Source organism: Oncorhynchus keta, chromosome 8 (assembly GCF_023373465.1).
Source record: "Oncorhynchus keta strain PuntledgeMale-10-30-2019 chromosome 8, Oket_V2, whole genome shotgun sequence".
Classification (NCBI taxonomy): Eukaryota; Metazoa; Chordata; class Actinopteri; order Salmoniformes; family Salmonidae; genus Oncorhynchus; species Oncorhynchus keta.
Window position 1 is genome coordinate 31,847,521 of NC_068428.1, and position 18,824 is coordinate 31,866,344.

At 44.8% G+C, this 18,824-nt stretch overlaps 1 protein-coding gene across 3 annotated transcripts; it reads left to right on the forward strand.

The window, feature by feature from the left end:
* The first annotated feature begins 1,267 nt into the window (after positions 1-1,267).
* On the forward strand, positions 1,268-16,743 carry LOC118387085 (heterogeneous nuclear ribonucleoprotein U-like). Of its 3 annotated transcripts, none has more exons than XM_052523995.1 (15): positions 1,268-1,919; positions 2,880-2,994; positions 5,178-5,257; positions 5,500-5,639; positions 6,092-6,191; positions 6,457-6,569; positions 10,264-10,527; positions 10,767-10,886; positions 12,308-12,436; positions 12,802-12,970; positions 13,414-13,692; positions 13,959-14,282; positions 14,329-14,453; positions 14,702-14,965; positions 16,091-16,743. In XM_052523995.1, the coding sequence occupies exons 1-15, from the start codon at positions 1,463-1,465 to the stop codon at positions 16,139-16,141; spliced, it is 2,730 nt and encodes a 909-aa protein (XP_052379955.1). In that variant the 5' UTR covers positions 1,268-1,462; the 3' UTR covers positions 16,142-16,743. The 3 variants fall into 3 exon arrangements, with proteins under 3 accessions (XP_052379955.1, XP_052379954.1, XP_035631127.2); XM_052523994.1 differs by having other exon boundaries at positions 1,269-1,919; positions 13,953-14,282; XM_035775234.2 differs by having other exon boundaries at positions 1,269-1,919; positions 13,953-14,258.
* The last annotated feature ends 2,081 nt before the right edge of the window (positions 16,744-18,824 follow it).

Below are 18,824 nucleotides of genomic sequence, written 5' to 3' on the forward strand. Positions count from 1 at the left end.
AACATCTCCTCCCCGCTGAATATGTTTTCTGCGACGCGGATCCTGTGTTCTGCCTTACAAACAGGAGTTGCATCACTGCCTGGTATGGCAACTGCTCGGCCTCCGACTGCAAGGCACTACAGAGGATAGTGCATACAGCCCAGTACATCACTGGGCCGTATGCCAGTATCATACCACCCTGCACACCACTGCTTGCTTGCTTCTCAAGCTAAGCAGGGTTGGTCCTGGTCAGTTCCTGGATGGGAGACCAGATGCTGCTGGAAGTGGTGTTGGAGGGCCAGTAGGAGACACTCTTTTCTCTGGTCTAAAAAATATCCCAATGCCGCAGGGCAGTGATTGGGGACACTGCCCTGTGTAGGGTGTCGTCTTTCGGATGGGACGTTAAACGGGTGTCCTGACTCTCTGAGGTCATTAAAGATCTCATGGCACTTATCGTAGGGGTGTTAACCTCAGTGTCCTGGCTAAATTCCCAATCTGGCCCTCAAACCATCATGGTCACCTAATAATCCCCAGTTTACAATTGGCTCATTAATCCCCCTCCTCTCCCCTGTAACTATTCCCCAGGTCATTGCTGCAAATGAGAACGTGTTCTCAGTCAACTTACCTGGTAAAATAACAGAAAAATAAATAAAACTGGGGCCAAGCTTCCTGCCATCCAAGACCTCTTTACCAGCTGGTGTCAGAGGAAGGCCCTACAAATTGTCAAAGACTCCAGCCACCCTAGTCATAGGGGTAGGGTTAAATGTGGAAGACACATTTTCAGCTGAAGGCATTCAGTTGTACAACTGTCTTGGTATCCCTCTTTCCCTTTCTACCCCCAAGCCATAAGACCCCTGAACATGTAATCAAATGGCTACCCAGACTATTTGCATTGCCCCCCTTTTACGCTGCTGCTACTCTCTTATTATCTATGCATAGTCACTTTAATTATTATACCTACATGTACATATTACCTCAATTACCTAGATTAACCGGTGCCCCCACACATTGACTATGTACCGGTACCCTGTATATAGCTACACTATTGTTATTTTACTGCTGCTCTTTAATAATGTGTTACTTTATTTATTTTTTTGTGTATTTTTCTTAAAACTGCATTGTTGGTTTTAAGGGCTTGTAAGTAAGAATTTCACTGTAAGGTCTCTACACCTGTTGTATTCGGCGCATGTGACAAATCAAATTAGATTTTATGTCTTAGTCCTTTGAGCTGCTCTATCAGTTATTACGGTAATCCACGCCCATGTCCTTCCCCAACACTTGAACACGGGAGGGGTCTGGTACCACCATTTGCGCCGACAAGCCCTTCTGCCATTGAAAAGTGCTAGTAACGCTACTGCCATTTGGCGCAGTTAAATATAGCTAGCAGCTACATCAATTTGCATAGCGTAGCGTCCTTACAGAATTTCCCATATTTGCCATTTTAAATCGTGTTTCAGTTTAGTATTTTTATACAGATATAAAAATGAGTTCAATTAACGTAAAAAAACTGAAAGTTAACGAGTTGAAGGACGAGCTGAAAAAGCGTCAGCTGTCGGACAAGGGACTGAAGGCCGAGTTGATGGACCGGCTGCAGGCCGCACTTGACGAAGAGGCCCTGGCTGGAGATGATCCCATTGGGCTGGAGGCCGCGGAGGGAGGCAGCTCTGGGGCCGCTGATGATCAAGAGGACATGGGGGAAGACGAAGAAGACGACGAGGATCCGGTCGAAGAAAGCATGGAGGCCAACGAGGAGGAGGAGAATGGAAACGGAGAGGGAGATCCCGCCGTAGAATGCGAGGAGAACGCGGCTCAGGAGGACGACGAAATGGGCGAGGTGGAGGATGAAGACATGGATCCAATGTTGAAGGAAGGTGTGGACGACATGGAGAAAATAACGTTAGACGCAGAGGATGGTGAGCCTGGAGATCAGCCAGCAGAGGGTGAGTCGCTGGTTCCATTTGAAAATCCCTGGACTGGTTGTCACATGTTTTTTGCTATACGGGGTGTTTTCGTGAAGCCGGATTGATGTGTATTGATTAGATAGGCTAGTGTGGCTAGCAAATCGGGGTAATATTGTTTAACTTGGTCCTAACGTACTGCATGGAGGCTACCATTGGACTCACGCTTGATGTAATTTTAGCTGAATGGGTGGTTAGCATGCTAACGTAGTTAGCATTCTTTTGTGTAGTTGCTAACTAGAATAGCTAGCTCGCGATTCTAGCGGACGGTGTACAATATTCTGCAGGCGCTGGTGGGCTCGTGGTTCTAAATGGTTAACTATATGACTCGGAGTATCCTAAATTCCTATACAAACGGTTTCTCAAACTGGTTCTAGAAACGTAGCTAAAGGCAAGTATTTGAAAACAGTAGTTGGCTAGTTATCTGATTTAGATAACACTAGCTGGCTAAGATATTTTGAATGAACGAGCAAGAAGTGGCTAACTAGCTTTTAAGCTAACTGGCTAGTTAGTCGCGAATGCTATTGTGGGGGAAGGGGGTCAATCAAAAATAGTCTGCAGTTTTTTTTGTCCGACTTGTCGCAGTATGCTATTGTATTGACCGCAACATCTGAGACGGGTGGACAATGGTCTATTTCCCTGACCTTTTTAAATTAATAGTAACTAACCGTAGCTGGGTTATTGTACCCATTTTACTGTGTTTAACGTTACATCTCCTTACATATGTCCTCCAATTGTTGGCCGGCTACAATGTAACCAACCTTACTCCCTGGTCAAAGCAGCCTTAGCCTTCTACTGTCTTCCATCACATTCAATGAAAGTAATGAGGTCCTAATGGACTAGTAGTTAGTCATCTGTGTGGGCTAACCCTACCACAGTCACAGTGCGACCTATCCTTTCAATAAAGGAGCACCTCATTATATTTTTCTTTTATTTCCAAAGGGGATGCGGACAAAGACACGAATGCTGATCAGAAGAATAAGAAGGGTGTTAAGAGACGCCGGGAGGAACATGGAAGGGGCTACTTTGAATTTATTGAAGAGAACAAATACAGCTGGTAAGGATGGGAGACAAAATGGCCTTTGGTATGTCTGAAGCGCCATCACAGCTATGTGAACTGTATTGGCTTTAAGCGCCAATGCATTAACTAGCGACAAAACCCTCACTTAACTTACTTTTGTCAACATTACTTAAGATTCATACATGTTTGAATTGAGGGTCATCCCTGGCTTTTAAATGAACCTTACCATTTAACCCATGCAGTGACCACATGCACCCGTAAATGGACTGCATAACATAGCAAGAGGAATGAACAGTAATGTTCTTTTGTTCCCCATTCGGTCTCTTTGTGCAGGAAGGTTTACTGTGTACACTGACAAGGTGACGCAACACTGCTAAAAAAAGAAATGCATGAGAGAGTAGTGGGGGGGGGGGGTTGCGTAAGGGTACAAGGATGTAGAACTTTTTCCTGGACGCTCGAGTTGCAGATTGGTACTCTCCACGGACTGCTCATTGTTCCTGCTCGCATAGTATTTGTCTTTTCTGATTGTCTCTCTCCACTTTGTCATTTTATTCAGTGTGATTGATGTTTTTTTTACAGGAATGCTTTCTCGCCGTACAGTCACACTGTGCATCATGGGCTGGTTTCCAGGGTACTTCAAATGGAGATTCCCATTGAGCTTTTTAGTCCAAGGCTAGGCTTGATCTGTCTGGAAAACCGCCCCCATGTTTATCTGGAACTATATTTGTTTTTTTCATTGACCAAGTGGACTGTTATCTTGTCATCAAGATGTCACTCTAGCCCAGGTTTCTTCAACCCTGTTCCTGGAGAGCTATCCTCCTGTAGGTTTTCATTTTAACCCCAGTTGTAACTAACCTGGTTCAGTTTATCAACCAGCTAATTATTTGAATCAGGTGCGGTAGATAAGGGTTCTACTGAATTTACAGGACAGTAGCTCTCCAGGAACAGGGTTGAAAAAACCCGCTCTGACTGGTGTAAACTAAGAAACCATTGACTGTGCAGCAGAGGCCTTAGTAGCTGTTGGCTAAATCAATCATGGAATCTCCATCGCACCACCCTGGATAACCTCTGGCAAGACTATATGATCCTTGGTCTGAGTGCAGTCTAACTAATGTGTAGATAAGCCAAAGATGGTGCAATTAGTGGTTCCCTGGCTACATATATATGAGATAGTCAGGTCTAGTGTGGAGAGAAAAATGTAAACAAATTTACCCACTCACTACTGTCAGTCGCTCTGGGTAAGAGTGTTAGCTAAATGATTAAAATACAAATGACCACTTCATTTACATTTTAATCTAAGCACAGTGCATTTGAGGACAGAGTAAAATTACCAACCCAAACAGTGTTGGTACAAATGTGAATTAACCCCTCCCCCCACACACACACACACGACTATCTCTTGTTCTAATTGGTGCAGAGACTCACATTTTCTATCAATGCTACATTATGGTGTTTCTCTTCTTGTGCCCGGGGCAGTGTTAAATCCTGAGGCAGTGTTTAATCCTGCAAAGGCTTCCGTCTACATTCTGTGGACAGGCATTTATCCTCGTGTTGTAATCCTCGCCAGTGTAAATATTTGTAGGCTAGTTTTATAAACAACTCTTCCCCCTGGGAAACGGCTTGATTCTGTTTCTGAATTCCTTCAAGTTTTAAGTCAGTGTAGCACAATATTCAGCTTGTTATCACTATAGTCCCTAGAGTACATTTTAAGCCCATCTAGGTTATGTGGAACTAGCTTGTTTGCCTCTCTTTTCCATGACCATGGGGCTGCAGCTTTCACCTTTAGTGAGAGCAGCGCCACACAGTTAAATAAATCCAGCATCCTTTTATCCTTCTTGACCCTACCAGGAATCTCCACAGCCATAAACACAGTTTCTGCACACAAGAAGGCCTATTGGCTTTTTATAATAAGAAATATAGCCCCTAGGACTAGTTAAAATATATTTATTTAATAATAATTCTCCATCTCTTTGAGGCATCAGTGGACCACTGCAGGTATGTATTTGTCTTGTCGTGATTTCTTTAAAATACACCGGACCCCAGAAGCTTAAATGTTGGAGTTCTATTTCCGCCCATATTCTTCTTGACTATTTCCATCGATGCCCTCTTCTTCAGAGAGGTCATCTCAACCGGATGGCCACCCTGGTAGGGCATTCTGGTTCCGTGCGACAGGTTCGAATTCTCTGACATTGTTACTGACTGGCTTTGTTCTCTTTCAGGTCTAGTCTCAAGTCTCCACTGCCACCCCTGGAAGAGGAAGATGAAGAGTTTGACGATACAACAGTCTGTCTGGACAACTGTGAGTGATGTTTGGGATATAGCGTGGCCGACAGTGCTGGGTTTATTTAATCACTCTACAAACGCCTGCTCAGAAGCCATAGCTCCACCTCGCTGTCTGTTTGCCATGTCGTTCAATATTCTCACGTCTCTTCTAGTGTGTAGGAATACGGCTTAAAGACCAATGTGTGATGGGACACACTATATGGCATGTCAGGGAATTGAGAAGATAACTGAATAATTGATGCGTTTGTTTGTCATCAGATAACTGCGACCTGCACTTCAAGGTGTCCCGGGACCGGTACAGCGCATCCTCTCTCACCATGGAGAGCTTTGCCTACCTTTGGTCTGGGGGCAGGGCCTCGTACGGCCTGACCCAGGGGAAGGCCTGTTACGAGATGAAGGTAAGGAGAAACTTCTCTTGTCTAGCCCAGTTGTCATTTCATTAGTAATTGTGAATTCGTAATGTTTTGACCTCAAACCCATAATTTTTCACCATTTTATAATATAAATGCACCATCAGATTTTATCACCTAGTTGCGCCCAATAATGGCCATTTATTTATTTCAGCTTTATTTAACCAGGTAGGCCATTTGACGACAAGTTGTCATTTCCAACTGTGACCTGGCCAAGATAAAGCAAAGCAGTGCGACAAAAACAACACTTACACATAAACAAACGTACAGTCAATAGCACAATATAAAAATCAATGTACAGTGTGTGCAAATGTAGGGAGGTAAAAGGCAATAAATAGGCCATAAAGGCAAAATAATCACTATTTAGCATTAACGTAAAAAATATATATAGATTTGTAAGCCATCATATTAAAATTACCAATGTATTATTGTGGTTCTAGTTAACTGAGAAGATTCCAGTGAAGCACATCTTCAGTAAGAACATGGAGGTCCATGAGGTCCAGGTTGGATGGTCCATGGCTACTGGCAGTCTGCTCCTTGGTCAGTATTTTCATTCTATAGGTTTTTTTCTCCAAAAATAGAATGGTTCTTATGGGGTGTTGGCGCTCTCTAAAGGCTGTTAGGAAGCATGACATGTAACTTGAAATGATATAGCCTGTTACAGTTGTAGTTTGCAAGGTGACTATAAAATGAGTGCAGAAATCCAGAAATAATTTCATGATACATTTCTAATTCTCTACTTTTAGTTCCCTGAACCAGTCAACTGTGTATCATGTCTGATGTGAGTTGTATTGTGTCATTGCAGGTGAGGAGGAGCATTCTTATGCCTACTCTGGCAAAGGCAAGAAGACTACCAACTGCGTGACTGAAGATTTTGGAGAGACTTATGATGAGAACGACGTCATCTGCTGCCTCATCGTAAGTAGCCGGCCTCCATTTATTCGTAATAGTTTCCATAATGTAAATGAACAGGCCGGTTTTAAAATTACTTTTCAGACTTTCTGTGATGTCAAGAATACCTCATCAATGAGGCAAACTCACACAAAATATTTATTTGTATGAAAACATGATTTGTCTGCCACACCCTCTGTTCATAAAGTAAAACATTTCCACCTAAACCGGTTTGACGACTTCCTTGTTGGTACCAAACATTTTGACCTGTCAATGTTCCATTGTAACTACAAGCTTTATATATATATATTACTGCTCAAAAAATGAAAGGGAACACTAAAATAACACATCCTAGATCTGAATGAATGAAATTCTTATGAAATACTTTTTTCTTTACATAGTTCAAATCAAATCAAATCAAATTTATTTATATAGCCCTTCGTACATCAGCTGATATCTCAAAGTGCTGTACAGAAACCCAGCCTAAAACCCCAAACAGCAAACAATGCAGGTGTAAAAGCACGGTGGCTAGGAAAAACTCCCTAGAAAGGCCAAAACCTAGGAAGAAACCTAGAGAGGAACCGGGCTATGTGGGGTGGCCAGTCCTCTTCTGGCTGTGCTGGGTAGAGATTATAACAGAACATGACCAAGATGTTCAAATGTTCATAAATGACCAGCATGGTCGAATAATAATAAGGCAGAACAGTTGAAACTGGAGCAGCAGCAGTCAGGTGGAATGGGGACAGCAAGGAGCCATCATGTCAGGTAGTCCTGGGGCACTGTCCTAGGGCTCAGGTCCTCCGAGAGAGAGAGAAAGAAAGAGAGAATTAGAGAGAGCATATGTGGGGTGGCCAGTCCTCTTTTGGCTGTGCCGGGTGGAGATTATAACAGAACGTGGCCAAGATGTTCAAATGTTCATAAATGACCCAGCATGGTTGAATAATAGTAAGGCAGAACAGTTGAAACTGGAGCAGGAGCATGGCCAGGTGGACTGGGGACAGCAAGGAGTCCTCATGTCAGGTAGTCCTGGGACATGGTCCTAGGGCCCAGGCCAGTTGAAACTGGAGCAGCAGCATGGCCAGGTGGACTGGGGACAGCAAGGAGTCATCATGTCAGGTAGTCCTGGGGCATGGTCCTAGGGCTCAGGTCCTCCGAGAGAGAGAAAGAGAGAGAAGGAGAGAATTAGAGAACGCACACTTAGATTCACACAGGACACCGAATAGGACAGGAGAAGTACTCCAGATATAACAAACTGACCCTAGCCCCCGACACATAAACTACTGCAGCATAAATACTGGAGGCTGAGACAGGAGGGGTCAGGAGACACTGTGGCCCCATCCGAGGACACCCCCGGACAGGGCCAAACAGGAAGGATATAACCCCACCCACTTTGCCAAAGCACAGCCCCCACACCACTAGAGGGATATCTTCAACCACCAACTCACCATCCTGAGACAAGGCCGAGTATAGCCCACAAAGATCTCCGCCACGGTACAACCCAAGGGGGGCACCCAGACAGGCCGACCACAACAGTGAATCAACCCACCCAGGTGACGCACCCCCAGGGACGGCACGAGAGAGCCCCAGCAAGCCAGTGACTCAGCCCCGTAACAGGGTTAGAGGCAGAGAATCCCAGTGGAAAGAGGGTTCAATGTGCTGACAACAAAATCACACAAATTATCAATGGAAATCAAATTTATCAACCCGTGGAGGTCTGGATTTGGAGTCGCACTCAAAATTAAAGTAGAAAACCACACTACAGGCTGATCCAACTTTGATGTAATGTCCTTAAAACAAGTCAATGAGGCTCAGTAGTGTGTGTGGCCTCCACGTGCCTGTATGACCTCCCTACAACGCCTGGGCATGCTCCTGATGAGGTGGCGGATGGTCTCCTGAGGGATCTCCTCCCAGACCTGGACTAAAGCATCCGCCAACTGGACAGTCTGTGGTGCAACGTGGCGTTGGTGGGTGGAGCGAGACATGATGTGCTCAATTGGATTCAGGTCTGGGGAAGGGGCGGGCCAGTCCATAGCATCAATGCCTTCCTCTTGCAGGAACTGCTGACACACTCCAGCCACATGAGGTCTAGCATTGTCTTGCATTAGGAGGAACCCAGGGCCAACCGCACCAGCATATTGTCTCACAAGGGGTCTGAGGATCTCATCTCGGTACCTAATGGCAGTCAGGCTACCTCTGGCGAGCACATGGAGGGCTGTGCAGCCACCCCACACCATGACTGACCTACGCCAAACCGGTCATGCTGGAGGATGTTGCAGGCAGCAGAACATTTTCCACAGCCTCTCCAGACTGTCAGGTGCTCAGTGTGAACCTGCTTTCATCTGTGAAGGGCACAGGGCGCCAGTGGCGAATTTGCCAATCTTGGTGTTCTCTGGCAAATGCCAAACGTCCTGCACGGTGATGGGCTGTAAGCACAACCCCCACAGTTTGATCAGACACATGCACATTTGTGGCCTGCTGGAGGTCATTTTGCAGGGCTCTGGCAGTGCTCCTCCTTGCACAAAGGCGGAGGTAGCGGTCCTGCTGCTGGGTTGTTCAAATTCAAATCAAATGTATTTATATAGCCCTTCATACATCAGCTGATATCTCAAAGTGCTGTACAGAAACCCAGCCTAATACCCCAAACAGCAAGCAATGCAGGTGTAGAAGCACGGTGGCTAGGAAAAACTCCCTAGAAAGGCCAAAACCTAGGACGAAACCTAGAGAGGAACCAGGCTATGAGGGGTGGCCAGTCCTCTTCTGGCTGTGCCGGGTGGAGATTATAACAGAACATGTTCAAATGTTCATAAATGACCAGCATGGACGAATAATAAGGCAGAACAGTTGAAACTGGAGCAGCAGCATGGCCAGGTGGACTGGGGACAGCAAGGAGTCATCATGTCAGGTAGTCCTGGGGCACGGTCCTAGGGCTCAGGTCCTCCGAGAGAAAGAGAGAATTAGAGAACGCACACTTAGATTCACACAGGACACCGACTAGGACAGGAGAAGTACTCCAGATATAACAAACTGACCCTAGCCCCCCAACACATAAACTACTGCAGCATAAATACTGGAGGCTGAGACAGAAGGGGTCAGGAGACACTGTGGCCCCATCCGAGGACACCCCCGGACATGGCCAAACAGGAAGGATATAACCCCACCCACTTTGCCAAAGTATAGCCCCCACACCACTAGAGTGATATAGAGGGTTGTTGCCCTCCTACGATCTCCTCCACATCTCCTGGTGTCCTGGCCTGTCTCCTGGTAGCGCCTCCATGCTCTGGACACTACGCTGACAGACACAGCAAACCTTCTTGCCACAGCTCGGATTGATGTGTCATCCTGGATGAGCTGCACTACCTGAGCCACTTGTGTTGGTTGTAGACTCCCTCTCATGCTACCACTAGAGTGAAAGGTGACCAAAACATCAGCCAGGAAGCATAGGAACTGGGAAATGGTCTGTGGTTATCACCTGCAGAACCACTCCTTTATTCGGGGTGTCTTGCTAATTGCCTATAATTTACACCTGTTCTCTATTCCATTTGCACAACAGCATGTGACATTTATTGTCAGTGTTGCTTCCAAAGTGGACAGTTTGATTTCACAGAAGTGTGATTGACTTGGAATTACATTGTGTTGTTTAAGAGTTCCCTTTATTTTTTTTTGAGAAGTGTGTGTGTGTGTATATATATATATATATAATTATTATTATTTTCTATTGCAGAACTTTGAGGGCGAGGAGGTGGAGATTTCCTTTTCTAAGAATGGTAAGGAGCCAGTTGTGGCCTTCCAGGTCAGTAAGGAGTCCCTGGCAGGGAGAGCTCTCTTCCCCCATGTCATCTGCCACAACTGTTCTGTGGAGTTCAACTTTGGCCAGATGGAAACACCCTACTTCCCCCAGCCAGAGGGCTACACCTTCCTGCAGCAGGTCGCCATGGACGACCGTGTCCGCGGACCCAAGGGACCCAACACCAAGAAGGAGTGTGAGGTAACTATGGGAACCCATAACGTCACTGGCAGTGACTTGTTTGACACGAAGGCCTCCCATTGACACGAAGGCCTCCCTAGCAATGGGATCTATCCTTGGGTTCAACCAATATTTCAGAATAAACGTCTAGCAAAATGTAACATACACAAAATAAAACATTCGGGCGCCTTTTTCTCACTTGTATGTGCATAACTCCTACCATCGTTACTGATCTGTTGTGTATATGTGTGTTATTTTAGGTGATTGCTATGGTAGGCCTGCCCGGCTCAGGAAAGACCACCTGGGTGAACAAGCACATCCAGGAGAACCCTGGGAAATATTACATCCTGGGCAGCGACACCATCGTGGAGAAGATGATGGTCAGTGTTCTGACTCATGGTGTTTGGAGCCTCCAGTATTTTAGAATGTGTTCTCTCTGTACTGTTCTGAGAATGGGTTCCAGTTGTCTGTCAATTTAGTTTGTGAAATTAACTTCCAGTCCTATCCAATGTTCCTTAAAAAAAAACATGTAGGCGTTGAACAAATTTCAGGTCTGAGCGCAAACTTGAATTATGTGAAAATTCTTTGCAACTTCCAGCTCACGTTTACTGTGATCACTGAGGCTGTACCTGCTTTAAGTTAGTTTCAGACAGTGGTCAAGTAGGCTACTATAGCTATTTCATTATAATGTAGACCAGAGTGGCCAACCATCAAAAACAATGGAGAAATGCATCCATAGCATTTTAACACGGAAATAACTGTTAAATCATTCAGCCTACATTAACCTGTTTATCCACTTGTATATCAGACAAGGAGGTGACAATGTTGTTTGATGCCAGAAACCACTTTACAAATAAAATGCATTATTAATCCCATAGCATTATTCCAGAATCAGACAAATGATGCTACCCTCTGCCTATTGGCTACATAGATTATTCAAACCTGTTTCAAAATACAACACTGCCCCTTTAAGACAAAGACCTGTACATGTTTTGTTCTCTTCAAATCAAATGTATTTATAAAGCCCTTCTTACATCAGCTGATATATATATCAGAAACCAAGCCTAAAACACCAAACGGCGAGCAATGCAGGTGTAGAAGCACGTAGGGCGCAATCCCTCCACCATTGCTGACTACAAATGATCTATAACTGGGCTAATAACTCACTAACTGGCTAAGGATGTGAACAAAATGTTCATGCGTGACTACATGCAGCTCTCACTTTGATCTCAAAACAAGTGCATCTACTCACGACCACTCATGCTGTAAATGCATTCCAGCTCTAAGTAGGTGGCACAGATCCATATATGGCAATGGTCTATTTGCATATAGGCTTACTGCAGCTCTGATTTGTTATGCTGCACTGGTTTGTGTAGAGTACGGTTTGATTCGTGCATGTCAATACAATAGAATCCTACTCCGATGCGTTCTGCCTACAACAGTCTCTTGCATAGTTTTGCATACCAAGTCTTGCAAAGTTTATTTTGTTTCGATATGTTGCTTTGAAAGTGACTCTTGCATTGATTAGAACACAATTCTCAAAGTAAAGGGATAGGTTCATAGTTTTAACTAAGGGGGAGAACTCTGAACTTCACTCAAATTTCTAATCTCGTGCTTCTCTGTGCGGGCTAATATTTATTCTGCATAGCAGTCCTGGGGGAGCTGTGCGCAGCTTAGAGGGAACATTGGTCCGATCCTAATGGTTGTATAAGCAGTCCCTGGTCATTTGGCACGGTAGGCCTATAACCTGTCCTATGTATATGTGGTATCTTGTGGCACACCTATTCATTTTTCTCTGTAGATTGGAAGCTTGAAGCGTCAGGCGAAGGACACAACTAAGCTCACGGCCATTTCCCAGCGTGCTCCTCTCTTCCTGGGAAAGTTCATTGAGATCGCTGCTCGCAAGAAGAGGAACTATATCCTGGACCATGTGAGTCTTCATATTCTATACAATCACAGCCAATGATTTCATACACTTTAAACTGACCTGTTAGTCTGTTATTGTGAATGAACTATTAATCTTTGAATATACACGGAACAAACGGTGTACTGTATGTAAATACTGATGCGTATGTCATGATATAGGGTAGAAAGGCTTGTATGAGAGACAGTCCAGGTCCTCGTGGTGGGTTCTACTTGCCCCCCTCGAGGCTTCATGCCCCCTCCAGCCTTCAGAGGTGGAGCAACACCACTGGCCTATATAAAGTGCCAACAAAGCAGCTCAAATCCTTTTTATTTCTACTCCAACAATCAGTCAACATTATTAGTAATTTCCCCCATCCTTCCTCTCCCCAGACCAACCTGTCTGCCCCAGGCCAGAAGAGGAAGATGTGTCTGTTTGCTGGGTACCAGCGGAAGGCTGTGGTGGTCTGCCCCTCAGACGATGACTACAAAGAGAGGGCCCAGAAGAAGGCAGAGAGCGACGGCAAAGACGTGCCCGAGCACGCTCTCCTCAAAATGAAAGGTAACGACGTGAGCTACTATACTAATAAGTGTTAAAAGTAGACTGGCCTCCTGTGCTAAAAAGCTATCTATTGTTATCACTAATCCAGAAGCCTTCAGAAAGTTGTAGTAAAACGGTAAGGACACGTACACTGATTTTAACCTCCCAAAAAACGGACTCTTTTTCATATAAGCATGGCTAGCCCCTCGACGCTTTGCCCAGTCATGGCTGTCTGTGTCACAAGTGGCCACATCAGGGGGGCAGAGTGACCCTCTCCTAAACTCTGTCAGGGGCACTACCCCTGCCTCTGCACCTGGTGGGAAGAACACAGCGCTTTCCATGATCCTTCATCACTTCAAATCTATTTTTTTTTTGTTATGGTGGACATCATAAGCTATTAGTCATACACTAGTCTTTCATTGGGGCTGTTACTTGACCATCGTTTAATGGCTCTTCTCATGTAGGATTCTTCACCCTGCCAGAGGAGGGCGACAGCTTCGCTGAGGTGAGCTACGCTGAGCTGCAGAAGGAGGAGTCCTCCAAGCTAGTGGAGCAATACAAGGAGGAGAGCAAGGCAGCCCTGCCGGCTGAGAAGAAGCCCAACCAGGGGGCCTTGACCCCCAATAGAGGAGGTGTTGTCCGGGGTGGAGGCAGAGGCAAGAACCAGTTCAACCGCGGAGGAGGACCTGGCCAGAGAGGAGTTGTACGAGGAGGCTTCCAGCAGAGGGGCAACTTCAGAGGAGGTGGGCTGTTGGCCATATTGGTCAGATTAGGGATTTGGTCCAGTTTTAGCCTCGCAACCAATTGATAAAATGTTCCTTGTTTTGTGTGCACTTATCTGATAGAACTGGACAGGTGAAGTCCAATCAAACCACTTTTTCCAATCAAAGGCCTCTGCCCTTATACTTTTAATTTCTCCTTTAATGATTGAGTAGTAGAGAAATGGCTTCCTAATCATTAAAGATGCACCGCCGGTCTAATGTGTGTCCAACATGTCTGCCAGCTCCAGGTCCTCGTGGTGGGTTCACTCGCCCCCCTCGAGGCTTCATGCCCCCTCCAGCCTTCAGGGGTGGATTCGCCAACCGGGGCAACTTCAACAGGGGCGGTGGCCTCATGGCCCCCCAGCGTGGGGCCCCAAGAGGGGGACCAATTAGGGGCAACATGGGCTACAGAGGTGGAGCCATGAACAGGGGAGGTCCACCAATGAACAGAGGTGGAGCCAACATGAGCCGGGGAGGTGGAGCCAACATGAGCCGGGGAGGTGGAGCCAACATGAGCCGGGGAGGTGGAGCCAACATGAGCCGGGGAGGTGGAGCCAACATGAGCCGGGGAGGTGGAGCCAACATGAGCCGGGAGGTGGAGCCAACATGAGCCGGGAGGTGGAGCCAACATGAGCCGGGGAGGTGGAGCCAACATGAGCCGGGGAGGTGGAGCCAACATGAGTCGGGGGGGTGGGGCCAACATGAGCCGGGGTGGCGTAGGAAACAGGGTCAACTTTAACCAGGTGGGTTGGGTTGATGCAATGGAGAAATACATGTTGGTCCTGCTTTATTTGAATATTCCCCTATAGAGGGTGTGCAGATGCTCAAACGATCGACTGCAACTTGTTGATATTAGCAACTTGTTAGGGTTGGTGGATAGTTGAACATTTCTAAACCATCTTTAGGAGACTATCCAAATAGTGTTAGAAAAGGTTAATGTTACCATAGTGAATTGAATAGGGAGATGTTAATAAGTGTGTTCCCTCCCCAGGGGTTCCAGCCCAGAGGAGGCAGCAGCCATGGAAACTTCGGCAATAAGAGCAGCGGATTTGGTGATGGCAGGAATGCTGGAGGTCGTGGTGGCGGATTTGGGGACAGTAGAAACTCTGGAGGACGTGGTGGGGGATTTGGGGACACCAGGAACGCTGGAGGACGTGGCAGGGGATTTGTGGACAGCAGGAATGCTGGAGGACGCGGAGGCTTTGGATTCGGCATGGACAAGGCTCAGGCCTTCAACCAGAGCTGGCAGCAAGGGGTGAGTTTCTGTTTGATGTCAAAGGGCAAATCTAAACTTGTTAGCCTTGTACTACAATTGATACCACTGACTTTGCTGGTAACTGCTTTGAGGGAAAATGTACATGATGTGGTTCTCACCTAGTTACACTAAAAAGTATGTGGACATGTGCTTGTTGAACATCTCATTCCAAATTCATGGGCAGTAATATTGAGCTGCCCCCCCCCTTTGCCACTATAACAGCCTCTCCTCTTCTGGGAAGGCTTTCCACTAGATGTTGGAACATTGCTGCGGGTCCTTGCTTCCATTCAGCCACGAGCGTTAGTGAGGTCGGGGACTAATGTTGGACGATTAGGCCTAGCTCGCAGTCGGCATTACAATTAATCCTAAAGGTTTCCGAGAGGATTGAGGTCTGGGCTCTGCGCAGGCCCTCAAGTTCTTCTACACTGATCTTGACAAACCATTTCTGTATGGACCTCGCTTTGTGCATGGAGGCATTGTCATGCTGAAGCAGGAAAGGGCCTTACCCAAACTGTTGCCACAAACTCGGGGGGCCTAGCCCGAACCATGAAAAACGTCCCCAGACCATTCCTCATCCACCAAACTTTACAGTTGGCACTATACTTTCAGGCAGGTAGTGTATTCCTAGCATCCGCCAAACCCAGACTGCTCGATGGTGACGTATGATTCATCACTCCAGAGAATGCGTTTCTACTGCTCCAGAGTCCAATGGCGGCAAGCTTTACACCACTCATGGAAACCCATTTCATGAAGCTCCTGACAAACAGTTCTTGTGCTGACGTTGCTTCCGGAGGCAGTTTTGGAACTTGGTGATGAGGGTTTCAATCGAGGAGCATGTTTGGCCTCCCACTTCGCTGCTGAGCCGTTGTTGCTCCTAGATGTTTCCACTTCACAATAACAGCACTCAGTTGACTGGGGCGGCTCTAGCAGGGCAGAAATTTGCCTAACTGACTAGTTGGAAGCTCTCATTAGGGTATGCTCGATTTAATACACCTATCATCAATGGGTGTGGCTGAAATAGCCAAATCCACTCATTTGAAGGGTGTCCACATACTTTTGTGTGTATATTTGTTTCTTATTTATTTATTTCTGTCTGCGTCTAACTCCCTGTATCTCTGTCCCCAGTTATGGAACCAGAAGCCATGGAGACAGCAGTATCAGCCAGGATACTATTAAATACTTTCTGATCAAAAGGACTGGTGGAAAATAATGGAAACCCACCACGAGCCACAGATGTCAGTCTCTCCCACCACCTGTTTTTTTTTTTCTAGAACCAACTTTTAAATTAAAAACAAAAAATACGACAAGACTATGGAGCAACATTCCACATGAGGAAAGGAGTCTCTTTGAAGCTTTATGGGTTTTTTCATTTGATTTTGTACATTTTATGATATTTTTCCAAATTTTAAAGAAATCCCATGCTTTTAAAAAAATCCCATGTTTGAGAAATATACCACAACATTTTTGCTCTGCTTCAGTGAAATGTTTGAAAGATTTTCATGGTTGTGCTTTTCTTTTTCTTTTTTTTACTAAATGTAAATATTGTTTGTTGTATAAGGAGTGAGAACACTTACTAACTGAAAGGAACCATCTTTTGAGGCATGGTAGCAATATTATTGTTAGTGATTGTATATGTAGTCCGTAAGCAACAAACAGTTATTTTGCGTCAAACGCCATTATTAGATTTGTCTATTGTTATTTTTCATTATAACGTCAAGCATGTAATCTAAACTCCATAGATCTACAATAAACAACATATTTGCTTTTTTACAAACTTCTATGGCTTATGACTTTTAATTGAGTTCAAAGGTTACCTAAAGTACCTTTTGAATGGGCAATGGCCTGGTTTGCTACTTCAAACAACAAGGACATCCGCCCTCATCTCACCAGTTGGCGCTTCACATTATGCTACCTATTGATGTAATTCATCCATCATTGATGCACAACTAGCTTTTCTTTTCATCTTCAATGATAGTTTATTCTTATTGAGAATCTCTTGCAAGAGCGACTAGGGGGTGTATTCCCTAGGGAGCAAGTTAAACGGGGAGGGAGCTTTTGAAACCGGAGTTCCTCCAATAGAAACTAGTTTTGTGTTGCAAACGTTTTCAGTTTTTGATGACACCCCTGTTCATCTGGATGCATTGTACCTTAAATAACTATTTGAGCAAAGTCATTTCTATAGGACAGTTGTTTCCGTAGGATATTGGAAGCCATTTTAGCACTACATTATGCCTTTGATATTGTCATTTTGTGATTTGTATATGTCTTGATATTTAGGGCACATTACTGATTGTGGAACCTGACGAGGCTTGCTTCTCGGGTGTAGATTGAAGTGTGCTTTTATTTAATTTGTCCATATGTTTATTTGGTGTTGTGGCATTTTTATAACCTGGTTAAGCTTTGATTGCTACGTTTGTAAATAAGACTACACATTAGGCTAGTCCTACATGACCAAACAAACCATTTTCCCATTGTTTACGTTTAATCTTCTGTGCTATTTGAACCTAGCCTGATTGCCAGTCTGTGCTATCATGCCAACTCCTTGTCACTCATTGTCAATGGGAGATGGCAAGAGCACAAACATCTGGGACCAGGCTAATTTAAACCACTGTTTTAATGGAAGAGTATATAAATTATGTGGCTGGTTTAGCACATGTTCAACACTCTGTATGCTATATTGAAAATGGGTGGTGGTAAAAACTACAGCAGTTTGCATTTACACCAGCAAATAAAGGGCTACGTCATGTCAGTGTATACCCACCAGTGTATACCCACCACCCTCACTGATACTAGATGTGAGTGACATTGAACCATTCAAAACTCTCCTGTCGTGTGTGTGCGTAATGGAGGTTCCAGAGACTTGAAGACTTGCGTTAACTCCCGAATGCTACAGCGTTGGCTTAAGATCAGTGGGCTAACAGTCTTGTCACACAGACGATCCAGGTTCAAACCAAGTCAGAGTCATATGGTTAAGTTGTGTGAACCCTCTGATCAAATGAATTGGTGGCGGTGTAGCTGGACAATGGCAGCTCTTACATTTAACCTCATGCAGCTCAGGCCGAGTAGCCTACCAGCAGTGTTAAAGTGATGTGTGTTCCACTATAACATTGTGTTTCTAGATCACTGAAAACAATTGTATTGCGAGTCCATTTTGTGATTGTTTCATTAGCTTATTTAACATTTTATGAACATGGTGTACTGTATATAGTTGACCACCTTTTTTCTTCTCTCATTCCAAATTGTATGGATGACCATGAACTGATTTCTGTTATGCTTCGTGATAAAGCAAGTGAAAAATAACTCAACCAAACAGATACATTTTTCATTAAAGTAATTTGTTTCAGCAATGTGTATTACTTAACTGAGTACTATTCAATGTAATATACTCATTAAGTTGTAGGTAACTTTTGGCTTATCTCCCTGCTGAGATCTCTCTTTTTATTGAAAAAATGTTTTGATATTTTGTGTTTCAGTTATGTTTTTCAAGTATTTTTGTCAATAAAGTGAATGACGCTGATGAAATTGATTTTTTATTTATTATACAAAATAGAGCTTCTCCCTCAATCTCCAAGGGGAGGTTTCCTGGACACAGTTAATCCTAGGACTGGACTAAAAATATTAATTTAGAATCTCCATTAAAAGTACTTTTTAGTCCAAGATCAGGCTTAATCTGTGTCTGAGAAACCTGCCCTTAAGGTTAACTTTATATCTGAATGTGATGTAAAAGGAAACCTAGCTGCCTATTGCTGCTGAATCTAACATTTCAGAAGTCTGGATGACACCAGCTGCTTTTCCAAACCAGGAGCACACAACAGGGTGCCTGGGATTGTCTCTTGGTATTGACTTTGAGATGTGTACC